The sequence below is a fragment of the Malassezia japonica genome, chromosome 5 (genome assembly GCF_029542785.1).
Source record: "Malassezia japonica chromosome 5, complete sequence".
NCBI lineage: Eukaryota > Fungi > Basidiomycota > Malasseziomycetes > Malasseziales > Malasseziaceae > Malassezia > Malassezia japonica.
This window is the reverse complement of record NC_083374.1, coordinates 446,524-458,551: the sequence shown is the minus strand read 5'-3', so window position 1 is coordinate 458,551 and position 12,028 is coordinate 446,524. Positions and strand designations below refer to the sequence as shown.

General features: G+C 64.3%; 6 protein-coding genes across 6 annotated transcripts; 3 read left to right on the top strand and 3 right to left on the bottom strand.

Annotated features, from left to right (window-relative positions):
• Window positions 1-7: 7 nt before the first annotated feature.
• On the bottom strand, window positions 8-1,626 carry EHD3 (3-hydroxyisobutyryl-CoA hydrolase; the record flags this gene model as incomplete). Its single annotated transcript, XM_060266951.1, has 2 exons — window positions 8-1,429; window positions 1,453-1,626. 2 exons carry the CDS (start codon window positions 1,624-1,626, stop codon window positions 8-10), a joined length of 1,596 nt encoding a protein of 531 aa, XP_060122934.1.
• A 230-nt stretch (window positions 1,627-1,856) lies between these two features.
• On the top strand, window positions 1,857-2,383 carry RIB4 (6,7-dimethyl-8-ribityllumazine synthase; the record flags this gene model as incomplete). The annotated part of the gene is made up of 2 exons (XM_060266950.1): window positions 1,857-2,077; window positions 2,101-2,383. 2 exons carry the CDS (start codon window positions 1,857-1,859, stop codon window positions 2,381-2,383), a joined length of 504 nt encoding a protein of 167 aa, XP_060122933.1.
• Window positions 2,384-2,402: 19 nt separating this feature from the next.
• MJAP1_003017 (uncharacterized protein) lies at window positions 2,403-3,875 on the bottom strand (the record flags this gene model as incomplete). Its single annotated transcript, XM_060266949.1, has 1 exon — window positions 2,403-3,875. The coding sequence occupies one exon, from the start codon at window positions 3,873-3,875 to the stop codon at window positions 2,403-2,405; it is 1,473 nt and encodes a 490-aa protein (XP_060122932.1).
• Window positions 3,876-4,695: 820 nt separating this feature from the next.
• On the bottom strand, window positions 4,696-8,422 carry MJAP1_003016 (uncharacterized protein; the record flags this gene model as incomplete). The annotated part of the gene is made up of 2 exons (XM_060266948.1): window positions 4,696-8,382; window positions 8,405-8,422. The coding sequence occupies 2 exons, from the start codon at window positions 8,420-8,422 to the stop codon at window positions 4,696-4,698; spliced, it is 3,705 nt and encodes a 1,234-aa protein (XP_060122931.1).
• Window positions 8,423-8,536: 114 nt separating this feature from the next.
• Window positions 8,537-10,386, top strand: MJAP1_003015 (uncharacterized protein; the record flags this gene model as incomplete). Its single annotated transcript, XM_060266947.1, has 8 exons — window positions 8,537-8,697; window positions 8,720-9,119; window positions 9,258-9,384; window positions 9,668-9,804; window positions 9,830-9,965; window positions 9,991-10,153; window positions 10,174-10,336; window positions 10,366-10,386. 8 exons carry the CDS (start codon window positions 8,537-8,539, stop codon window positions 10,384-10,386), a joined length of 1,308 nt encoding a protein of 435 aa, XP_060122930.1.
• A 37-nt stretch (window positions 10,387-10,423) lies between these two features.
• GPI16 (Subunit of the glycosylphosphatidylinositol transamidase complex-like protein) lies at window positions 10,424-12,022 on the top strand (the record flags this gene model as incomplete). The annotated part of the gene is made up of 1 exon (XM_060266946.1): window positions 10,424-12,022. The coding sequence occupies one exon, from the start codon at window positions 10,424-10,426 to the stop codon at window positions 12,020-12,022; it is 1,599 nt and encodes a 532-aa protein (XP_060122929.1).
• Window positions 12,023-12,028: the final 6 nt, after the last annotated feature.

Below are 12,028 nucleotides of genomic sequence, written 5' to 3'. Positions count from 1 at the left end.
ATCGACTCTACTTCTTCTCGGCGGCAGCGCGGCGCTGGAGCCAGTCGTGGAGCTTGAGCTTCAGCGCGGGCTTGTCGTGCTTGTGGCGGGACATGACCTCGATGATCTCCTGCGGCTCAAGTACGTACGAGCCCGCCGCCGGGTGGCTGCCCTCGACGAGTGCTGCGATCTCCGCCTCGCTGGGCAGGGCGAAACGGTTGTATTTCTGGTCCCAGTGCAGCGGTCCCACACCCCGGAGCTCGGCGTCGCGTGCCTTGCGGTACTCGCGGGTGTTCTGCAGCGCCGGGATGCCAAGCTTGGGTACCTGGAGCGTGAGGCCGGCCTTGTGCGCCGCGTCGAGGTCGCCAAAGAAGAGCGTCTCGAGCTGCTTCTCGTCGACCTCTTCGAGCGTGGCCGGCTGCCAGTTGGCGCGGCCTGTGCGGCGCTTGCCCGTGGCCGGGTCCTTTTCGAGCGTGTGCTTCACGCCCGTGTAAAAGTCGCGGCCGACGGTCATGTCGCAAAAGACGGTGCCGAGGCGCATGTTCTCGTGGAAGCATTCGGTGAGCGTCATCTTGGCCGCGCGTTGCACCGCGCGGAAGGTGACCTTGAGCGCGCGCGGCGAGCGCATGCGCAGCGTCTCAGCCGTGGTCTTGGCAAACGCCTGGACTTCGGGCGAGATGGTGGTGAGGCCGCGCTGCGCGAGCTGCTTGAGCGTGTACGAGTCCTGGCGGACGTTGGCGATATCGTCGAGCGCCGCGACGATCTGCTCCACGCTCTCGAGGCCGAACGCAAAGTCGATGGCGATGCGGCGGTCGCCGAAGAACACCGAGTTCTTGGCGAGCTCCGCGCCGTTCTCGGCGTCCGGCGCAAAAGGATCCGAGGCGTATTCGTTGAGCACCTTGTCGACCACCTCGCCGCTGTTCACCGACTCGAGCGGGAGGGTGCCGAGGCGGTGCGTGAGCTCCTCGAGCAGGTTCGAGCGAATGTAGTGCGTACCGATGCCGAGCAGGTACGTGTCGGCGCCGTTCAGGCGCTCACCCGTGAGTGCCAGGTACATGCCGGTGTTGCCGTCAAGGCGCGCAAAGGTGTGCGTCAAGCCGACGTCCGGGAAGTAGCCAATCGCCACCTCGGGCATCGCGAACATCGTGCGCTCGGACACGACGCGGAAAGGAGCGTGGGCGGACAGGCCGATACCGCCGCCCATGGAGATGCCGTCCAACATCGCGATGTAGTATTTCGGGCGGCCGCTCTGCGACGTAGTCTTCTCAAAGTTCGCCACACGGTAATCTTGCTGGAGCTCTTGCTGGAAAAAGGAGGTGGACTTGTTGCGTTCCTCGACCGTGGGCTTGTTCATCGCGTCGACGATCGCCATCACGTCGCCGCCCGCGCAGAGGCCGCGGCCCACGCCGCGGAACACGACGGTGGCCGTGTTGGGCGAAGCAGCGATCACCTGGGTCAGCCGGGGGTACGTACTTCCAACGCCTTGCCGAACTCGACGACCATCTCTTCGTTCATGGCATTCAGCGCCTTGGGGCGGTTGAGCTGGATGACACGCAGCGTGCCCTCGCCCAGGAGCTGCACGAGACCGTCCATGTGCTGCTGGAGCGGTGCTTGGCTCGAGGCGGCGCGGCTCGGCGGCGCGGCCATGTGGTGCGCAATGTTATTAACACGAGCAGCAGCGCGGCTCGGTGAACGGAAACCCGTCATCGAACGACTCGCAACGAAACTCGGCAAGAGGCGTGGGGTACTCAGGCGTTTCTGTCCTACCCACGGCACACGAGCAGCCATCGTTCGGGAAAAAGCGCGAAGCGTAATCACTGCTGAGTCAGCAACCCACCCGCCGCCAAGCTCCGTGCGAAGATCTCCATCCGATTATCATGTCCAACGCTACGATCAAAGGACCCGCTGCTGCGCCCACGTCGTTCCCCGGCGCTGAGAATGTCAAGATTGGCATCGTGCATGCGCGCTGGAACAAGGAGGTGATCGATGCGCTCGTCAGCGGCGCGCTCGAGACCCTCGCCAAGGCCGGCGTCAAGGACGAGAACATCTTTATCGATTCGGTGCCCGGCACTTGGGAGCTGCCTGTCGGCACGCAGATGTACGTCGCAAAACTAATAGCAGCATGTTTGACAAGCAGCCCGTGGATGCGGTGATCTCGATCGGCTGCGTGATCAAGGGCTCGACGATGCACTTTGAGTACATCTGCGACAGCGCCCTGCACGGCCTCATGCGCCTCGGCCTCGAGCTGAAGAAGCCCGTCATCCTTGGTGTGCTCACCGTCCTCAACGATGACCAGGGCCTCGAGCGCGCGGGCATCGGCCGCAAGGGCAAGGCCGGCCACAACCACGGCCACGACTGGGGCTACGCTGCGGTGGAGATGGCTCTCAAGAACAAGAAGAACTAAGTGCTCTATAACTCCCCCACTATTGCGGCGAAAGTAGGTTTTTGATATTGTCGAGCATCTGCACGTCCTTGTGCGTCGACGGCGTATCCCGTTTCCGCTTCTGGAAACGCTGGCGCTTGCCGCCACCGCGGGGGGGCGCGGGGGCACGGCCATTGCGCGCCAGCGCACCAAAGAGCGAGCCGGACTCGCTGCGCGCAGCGCTGGACGACCGCGCATCCGCCGCAGGGCCATCGATCCATGCGCGCGTGCCGGGCAGCGGCGCATTCGCGGGGCGGCGCAGCGCCATGAGCTGCGAACGCACGTAGCCGAGCGCCGGCTCGGTCGCAGCGACGTTTGGCGGCGTACGGCGCGTCGCGTGGGGCGTCGCGTGCAGGTCGAGGTACGCGTGCAGCACACGGAAGTAGCCTGCGCCGCGCGACGCGTTCGCACGCGTGTAGTCCACCACATCGAGGCCCTGGCGGTGCTGCAGGGGGAGGTGCGCGACGTGGCCACCGGCCGCGACGGCCAGGCCGGCGTCGGCGCCGACAAAGTAGCGGCTGCGGCGCGCGTCCTCGACGCGGCTCACCGCATGGCCCTGCACGGGCTCCGCGAGGAGGTGCGTGTACACACTGTCCGGCTGCGAGTACTGCAGGCCGTGCAGGGGATGCATCGCCGCGGCATGCGCGGGCGTCGTCAGCGTATGGCTCCTGGGCGCATCGGCGCGCGTCTGTGCCGACGTCTTGAAGAAGGACGCGGCGCTCTGCGGCGCATGGGGAAGGCGCGCCTCGTCCCAGAGGTCAACATCCGGTGTCTCGACGTCCTTGCACGCCTCCGCGTACTCCTCCTCGCTCACGACCGCCGGGCCGTTGTCCTTGGCCTTTTTGCGTGCGAGCTGCTCGAGCACGGCGTGCTCGGCAGCAGCACGGCGCTCGGCGCCCAGCGCCGCACGGAACTTGGAGCGCTGGCGCCGGACATTGTGCAGGAACTTTTGGAACTCGCGCTCGGACATTGCATTGTAGTTCGGCAGCAGGTCGGGGGTGGTGGTGAACTTGGCGTGGTTCGTGCCCCAGACGACGTGCGCGGGCTTATCATCGGTGCGCGTCGCCTCGTCGTAAAGGATGCGGGGGCGCAGGCCCTGCGCGGCGCTCGTCTCCTCCTCGCCGACGGCGCTCGAGAGGCCGTCGCGCTTCGAGCGGTCGCTGAGCCGCGCACCCGCCTCGTGCCAGCGCGCACGGAACAGGGGATCACGCTCGCTCTCGCGCCAATCGGTCAGGCCCTGCTGGGTGTCGAGGCGCTGCACCGTGGCATAGCGCAGGGCGCCTTGGAAGGGCTGGGGGGCCGGGGCGTCCGGCGCCGCGTGCCACGACGACGGCATCGGGCGCTTCAGGCCCCAGTCGCCGCGCGCGGCATGCGCGGTAGGCGCAGTGTACACACGCGGCACCGTAGGGTCGTACGTGCTCACGCGCGTGCGCTGCAGCAGGCGCGAGAGCCGCGTCGCTCCAGAGCTGCCCATGGTCGGTTGCGAAGTTCTGTCACGTGGTTTTTGCTTTTCCGGCGCGCGTGCGCAAAGTCGCTCTTTGCCGGCGTCTGGGCAGCGTACGCTTCGGGGTGCGGTGTGTGCTGCTGCGTTTGCAGCGGCCCTCGGGCGCCGGCGAGAGTAACTTGGGCTGTAAAACCATCGTCAGGAGGGCCGGCGTATCGCTGCCCCATGATCCGGGGATGACCAAGTGTCCATACATGTACGTAATACCAATGCTGGAGGATCAAATCCACAAGTGAGGCACCTAACAGGAGCCTATGAACTAGGTGCGGATGCCAATGGTACCGCTTTAAAAGGCGTGTCTGACAGCAATGACGTGTTGAGCAGGCTGATGCAGGGAATAATGGGGAAGGAGGAGCAGAACAGCGACTGTAGAGAGCTGTAGAGCAGGACTGGTGGATCTTGCCTTGGTATGGCGTGTTGGCGTGGTGATCTAGTGCGGCGTACTAGTGAAACTGTGTATTGTGGTTGTCATTATCGACCGTGTCTTGCGACTTGGCTTCCGGGTACTTGAGTTTGGCTTGCGTACCTCTCGGGCAAGTGTCCCGTACGCCTTACGTCGTGTGGCTGGCAGACAGCCAAGCGCATCAGAGCATAGTACTGAATCGTCTGCGATAGCCTATGCGATCCAGTCTTATCCTTGTCTATCATAATGTCATCGTAGCCATCACGGCCTGCCCATGTCACAGTATTTTGCTGATGGTCTATGCTCCCGCCACTCCCGACGGCCCTTCGCCAGGCCCATTTCCCATTCTCCTCTTCTCAATGTCGAGTATCTACGTCTCTACATCCCCTACGCGACACTCCGGAGACCCGTCGCAAGCCGGCCGACCTCGCTGATCTGGCTCACGGTGCACAGGGATCCCGCATACTCGGGCAGGTACTTGGCACCCGTAAGCGGGTCCTCAATCGCACCTGCACCGCCGTTCGGAATCAACGTATGGCTGCCCGCACACACGACGTACACTGCCTCGTGCGTCGAGTAGCCCGGCACCGGCACCGCATCGCGCGGCTGGCGGTCGCTGAGTGCGAGGATCTGCTGCGCGACCTGCACGACCTTGGCCGGAGGCTGCAGCTCAATCAGGCGGCGCGCAAAGTGGCCGGCCATCGCGAGGTTGCCGACGCGGCGTGCCTCCATCATGGCGATACGCAGCGCGAGCATCTGGTGCTGCGGCTGCATCTGCACATGCGTAAAGAGCGCCGCAAGCTCGACGTTGCGCGCGACATTGTCCGGCTCAGCAGCGGCGAGCGCACGGCGCTCGAGCTCGATCGCAATGCCGACGAGGTACTCGCGGCACTGGCTAATGAGCTGCGCAATCTCGCTCGCCTCGGCATCGCTCGCGGCAGGCGTCAGTACGAGCTGGTGCAGGAGCGAGCGGAAAAGCACCTCGGCCTCGGGCAGCTTGTTGCCGCTCACGGCCTTGTACGCCTCCTGCAGCTCGTGCGAGCGCAGGTACGACACCGAGAGCGGCGTTGCGGGGAGCACACGGCTTAGCTCGCCTTCGCTCGCCTCGTTGTTGCGACGCAGGTGCAGGACAAGCGGCGGGGCGCCCGGCGCACCCGGCACAACCGCCCGCGCACACGCGTACGCACGCCAGAGGAGCGGGCGCAGCGGCGCAAAGGCCACGATGCCCGCCTGGCGGCTGAGCAGCTGCAGCGCCGTATCAAACGCACCAGCCGCAGCGAGGTCCGCGGCGACAGGCGAGTTGCGCAGCCAGTGCTCGCTCTCGGCACTACCTGGCGCAAAGCCCTCGAGGGCGTGCGCGTCGACGAGCGGCGCAATGTGCTGGCCGAGCTCCTCTTCGGCCGGCGCGACGGTTGACTCGTCGAGGTCCCAGGCCTCGTCCGCGTCGCCAATGTCGAGCGCCGCGGCGTCTTCAGCGAGCTCTTCTTCCGCGTCGTGGAGCGCGTCGCCGTCGAGCCACGAGTCGAGGTCGTGGGCCGGCGCATCCACCGCATTGTCCTCAAAGATCACGCCGCCGTCGGCGTTCGCCGCGAGGATCTGGTCAAAGTAGTTCTCCTGCGTGTCGACCAGCGGCCAGTTCAGCTGGAAGCTCTCGGTGACGACCGGAGGCAGGCCCGGCGCGTCCGGCGCGCTCGTCGCGAGCGCCGCCGAGGCCGTTGCGCTGTCGATGCCCGCGCTTTCTGCGATCTCGGCGGCGAGCGCGGCGTCGCCTGCGTTCTGCGCAGCGATAAACGCAAGCGCGTCGAGGCCGGCGCCGCTAAGCACGCGTGCCTGCGTCGCGGCGTCGTCGGCATAGATCGCATTGTGGTACATGCTCTGGGCATTGCCGCGGCGCTCGGCGATCGTCGCCATCTTGCTGAGCTTCTCCGTGTTGCCGGTAATGAGGTAGAGGAAGGAGAGCTGGTCAAAGTCCTTGTTCTTTTGGTAGGCGCGCTCGACGATGCGGTGGTCGCCGAGCTTCAGTGCCGTCTCTCCCAGGCGCGCCCAGATCTCGGGCACGTTGATCGCCTCGGCCGTCTCGAGCGCCACGTCGAGGTTGCCGCACTCGACCGCGAGGTCGAAGCGCGTGGTCTTGTCCTGCACAAAGTGCAAAGCGATCTCGGGGTAGCCCTTCTTTTGCAGGTACGCAATGATCGACTGGCCGACCAAGCGCGAGGTCTTGATGATGCTCAGCACCTCGTCATAGCGCTCCTGGAGCAGCGCGAGCTTGAAACGGTACTCGGTCGGGTCGATCTGGATCGTCCGCGGGCACGCCTGGCGGTCGAGGCAGTTGACAACCGGCCCGTTAGCGCGCGTGAGGTACACGGGCTGCTCGAGCGTCTTGATAATGCCGGTATCGCCCTGGGGAAGCGCATACTTGATATGGTTGAGCGTGCTGTACAGCAAGACGCCGCTCGCGTCCCACGCCGCACTCTTGATACGGATCGTTTCGTGGAGGACGTGGGAAGTGGTAAAGGTCTTGTTCGTCAGAGTGATGGTGTGCTTGCTGAGCAGCGCGGCCATCGAGCCATCCGGAGACCAGACGACGTACTTCACCGCGGCACTCGGCAGCTCAGCCGTGACGGTCTGCTGCTGCGTGTCAAAGAGCGCGACCGACGTCGGGGTGCTAAAGACAATGTGCGACGTGCCGCCCGGGAAAATGTCCTGGACCTCGTCGGGAAGGGTGACCGTCTTGACGACATTGTTCGACAGATCGCGGATCTCGACCGAGTGTGTCGGCTTGAGGAGCACCGCAAAGCGGTTGCGCGCGACAAACAGCGCACTCGCACCTTGACCACGCTTGCCAACCGAGCCGGATTCCTGCAGCTCCGCCGGGGGGGTATGCGGCAGGGGCGCAATGTCAAACACGCCGCTGTCGCCGCTCGTCGACGTGACAATCACCGAGCGCTCGGCAGGGTTGAAGCTCAGCGCGCGGGGCTGCACGTACTGGTTGCCGAGGCGCTTGATGCTCAGCACCGCCTGGTCCTTGCCAGAGGCAAAGTCGAGCGTGCGCACTTGCTTGTTGCGCACATAGTACAGGACATTGTTGTGCAGCGCAAACGGCGGGCGCTCGCGCTCGAGCTTAAAGACGATCAAACCGCTGTCGTGGCCCGCCGCAAAGAGGTTCACACGGGGGTGCGACGTCAGCACCCAGAAGCGGTCGTGCTCGCGGCGGAAGGTCTGCACAGCCGTGCGCTTGCCCATGTCCCACACTCGAATCGTCTTGTCCTCCGAAGCCGACAGAATCAGCTCGCTGTGGGGATGAAAGAGCGCCGCCGACACATTGTTGTAGTGGCCGCGGCACGTATCGACTTCCCACGCCTTGGTCTCGGACATACGCCAGAGCTTGACTTGGCGGTCGTCGCTCGCGGACACGATGAGCGGCAGCGCGGGGTGGAAAGTGGCCCAGTTCACGCCGCGGTCGTGGCCCTCGAGGACGTACTTGACAATGACGTCCATATTGCCAAACAGGTCCATCTGCGCGCTGTTCGCGCGCGCGATCTGCTCGTCGAGCGACATGGGCTGTGCGGTGGTCGACTTTTGCTTGAGCGCGGAAAAGTCCCATACACGCACGGTCTGGTCCATGGACGCCGACACGATCAGGTCTTCGTGGGGGTGGAACTGCGCGCACATCACATAGTGGTTGTGGCCGGTGAGGATCGCGATACACGTGCGGCTCTGCCAGTTCCAGATACGGATCGTCTGGTCATCCGATGCACTGATGATCCACGGGTGCTCGTGGTGGAAGTAGACAGTGCGCACATAGTCGAGGTGCCCGTGCAGGGTAAAGAGGACCTTGCCCGTCTTGTGGTTCCACACCTTGACCTTGTAGTCGTCACCACCACTCACAAGCAGCGGCTGCGTGGGGTGGAAGCTCACGCCACGCACCGGGCCCTCGTGCTCCTCGAGGCGATCGTAGATGGTGCCCGTCTGGTAGTTCCACAGCTGGATCGAGCCATTGTGCAGCGACGCGGCCAGCAGCGGAAGCTTCGGGTGGAACGCAATGCCCTTGACCCGATTCGATTTCGACTCAAACTGCGTCAGAGAGTGCACATACCTTGGTCAGCATCTGCATGCTGGCGACACGACGTTCAGGCGCCGCACCGTCACCGTCGTCTGGACGCCCGCTCGGACGGCTCGGCCGCGCTGGCGCGAAGGTCACGTGACCAACGCGCCGGGTTGCTTCCGCATGGCGAGGGCCCCTGCGCTGGAGGTGCAGGGCGTGCTGCAGGCGCAGTGGGAGCGCGAGGCGCGGGGCGAGCAGGCATCAGGGCATCTCATAAAGGTTCTGTCGCTGTTTGCGCACGCTGCCGTGCGATACGCGCTGTGGGCCGCGGGTCAAGTGCCAGAGTACGTCGTGTTGCTTACGCAGGCCGCTCGATACACTCGCGTTGCACGCGCGCTACGCGCTGGACGAGCAAGGGGAGGACGCCGAAGTGCTTGTACCGGCAGTATCCTATGCAGTCAATGGGGCGGTGCCTGGCGACGTGCCGCGGGGGATCCGCGACGCGCGCCTGCGCGCGATCGTCGAGCTCGTGCATGCGAGTACGCAGCTCGAGGCACAGCTTTACGGCGCATTTGCCTCGATACAGAACGACGCGCCGCACCTCGTGCACCTCGCCGTGGTGCACGGCGCGTCGCTCCACTTTGCCAAGGCGGTGTGGGTGTGGTCGCTCGAGGACGTGCTCGCTCCCGCTCCCTCGCACGCGTCCGACTCGCCGGCTGCCGAGACGCAGCGCAAAAAGGTCGCAGCGCTCCTTGAGCGCAAGCTCGTGCGCCATTGCATGATGCACGAAGCAATGCAGGAACGATCTGTGCCTATTGGACCTACACGTATCCTCCTCCATGCACCGCGCACGCTGCGCGCACCAGGATGGACGCCGCGACCGCATTGGCATGTGCCGCTCGAGGATGCGCCGCCTCCTGAGGAGGAAGAAGCGATGGAGGAGGTCGATGAAGAGGCCGACGCTGCGCCTCCTGCAAATGATACCCCTGAGCGAGTCTCGCGCATGCACCTGCCTACTTCCACTATTAACCGTCGGCACGTACGCACGTCGCTCGTCCGGCCACGAGCGGCGCGCCGCAGCGCTCCGACGCAGCTCTTCGTTCAGGGCGGCCTGAGCGCCGCCCTCGCCTCCGATCACGTGTGGTTCGAGTGCCAAAATGTGTTACGCGGAGTTCCGTGACCCCGATTTGCATAGCCACATGTGATTGGCGCAGGGGCTGTTTACCAGAGACCAACTTCTTGGCGAGCACAGACGCTTGTGCCGCTGTCCGCTCCATTCCACGCCTCTGTCCACTATGCGGATATCCTCTGTAGGGGTGTACATTGCCGCGGCGCTCTTTTCGGCGGCTACGGTGCATTGCCAAAAGCTCAAGGTGCCCAACCCTCCTGTGATGGACACGTCCCTGGACGGTACCTGGTCGACGGGCACTGGCGCCGTCGAGACAGGACAGGTGCGTTGTTGCGTATCTCACGCAGAAATACTTTAACCTTGTGAATATCTCGTTCAATATCCCCCAGAACTCGGGGCAGTCATACAGTTTCAAGTCCTCGTCGCCGGGGTCGACGACAGGATACTGGGAGCAGCTCCTGTATCAGTACTCTGTGCTTACCGGTACGTCTTTTCCCCTCTCATCCAGACCTCGGTCCTGGCTGTTACCAGTCGCAGCTGATTTGGCAGCACGGAAACTATACGATCCTCAACGACAACCGGATTATCCTCGAGCCATACGGCCCCGACGGCCGCCAGCAGGTGTCGAGTCCGTGTGAGCGCAAGAACGACCAGGTCGGATACTACGGACAGTACGTCGCCGCTCTAACAGCAGAAAAGAGGAAATGAAAGGATTCGATATCACGACGTACCTGCACTACGGCCAGCCGTCGTACAAGCTGCAGCTGTACGAGTTTGACGGCACGCTCAAGCCGTCCATGTACCTCAAGTACAGGCCTGCTGCGATGTACCCAACGATGCCGCTGCACATGAATGTACGTTTCTCTCGTGTTGCTTACCCCAGGTCATTGGTGTGGCTTCGTAGTGTTGTAGGGCCACGTGGCCGTCGATACCCTTCCACCATGCGCTTCGGCGTCTGTGCCCTGCTCGGCGCGCTTGTCGCGTGCGTCGCGGGAGAGACGTTCAACGAGACGCTCGACCTGCGCACGCTGCCGGGAGGGCGCGTGCATGCTGCCTTCTCGTTTGCGCTGCACTCGGACGACGCATCGCTGCACCATTTCCGGCTCCTGCCCCGGGGCCTGCTGCAGCCCGTCGCGTCGCTCGACGTCGACGCGTTCCAGCTCTCGCTCACAGCTGGACGCTGGCAGTACGGCGCATGGGGTGCACAGGCGGGCAGCCAGTCGGCCGCAAGCGGCGCCGAGGTCTGGGCAAGCTTCGGCAAGGAGCACAGCATGCCACTCGCAACGCGCTGGCGGCGCCTCACCTCGGCGCTCGCAGGGACGTTTTGCGCGTCGCTCGACGCGATTGACGAGGCGACCTCGGTCGAGGTACCAGCAATGTACGCGTGGAGCGACGCGCCGGCAAACGCGTCGATGCTTCACGCCTATTTGCCGAGCGAGTCGGTGTGCACGGAAAATATCACGCCGCTCCTTAAGCTCCTCCCGTGCAAGGGCGGCGCGGGCCTCGCGAGCCTCGTACAGCCCCATACGATTCTCAAGTCAGAGTTTCACAGCATCTCGGCGCGTGTGCGCCGCACTGCGTCGGGCTACACGGTGGTGCTCGGCGTGGAAGTCGTGATGCGCCCCCCCTCGATCGAGCACACCGGGCACCACTGGACGCTCGATACGCTCTTTTCGCGCGGCATCGACAAGGCATGCCCGGTAGCCGACACGAGCGCGGTGCGGCTCGTCGTGCCGCACAAGGCCTCTGTGACGCCTGTCGGCCGCGTTGTGGACGACGACGAGGATGACGAATGGCACAATCCTTATACGGTGCGCACGGACGAGCACGTCTATGATACCACACGCGCGCCTTTCTCGCTCGCCTTCCACGCGGACCGCGCTGGCCCCTTTTTGCGGCGCGCGCCGCTGCAGGCGAGTCGTCAGGTGCTTGGCTACGGCCAGGAAAAGAACCTCGTGCGCCTCACGCTGCACAACGACCTGCCGACCGAGACGGTGTACGTACAATACTACGACCAGCTGCCGTGGGTCGTCGCGCCGCTGATGCACACGCTGCACACGTCGCTTGTGCAGAATGCGCAGGACGACGACGAGACGGTGCGCTATCGGGACGACTTTGACACGCCGTTTGTCGCGCACGCGCACTACCAGCCGTCGCAGCTGCGCAACAAGACCGGCGCAGTGGAGCTGACACTGCGCGTGCCCGCCGCAAGCACGCTCACGGTCACCTATGTGATCGCCAAGCGCGTGCTGCACTATGACGAACACGTGCCCGATCCTCACCGCGGCATAGATCTGCCGCCTGCGCTCTTTGTGCCGGTGGTGCACGGGCGGCCGTGGGCCTATGTGCACCGCCAAGCGCCGGTGCACGCGGTGCAGAGCGAGCGCATTTACGCGGCGCCGAGCCTGCTGGACATTGCGGTGCCCGACTTTTCGATGCCGTACAACATCATCCTGTTCTACTCGACGTTTGTCGCGCTGTTCTTTGGCAGCATGCTCAATCTCATGGTGCGACAATTTTATGATGTGGTCATAGAATAAGGGGTG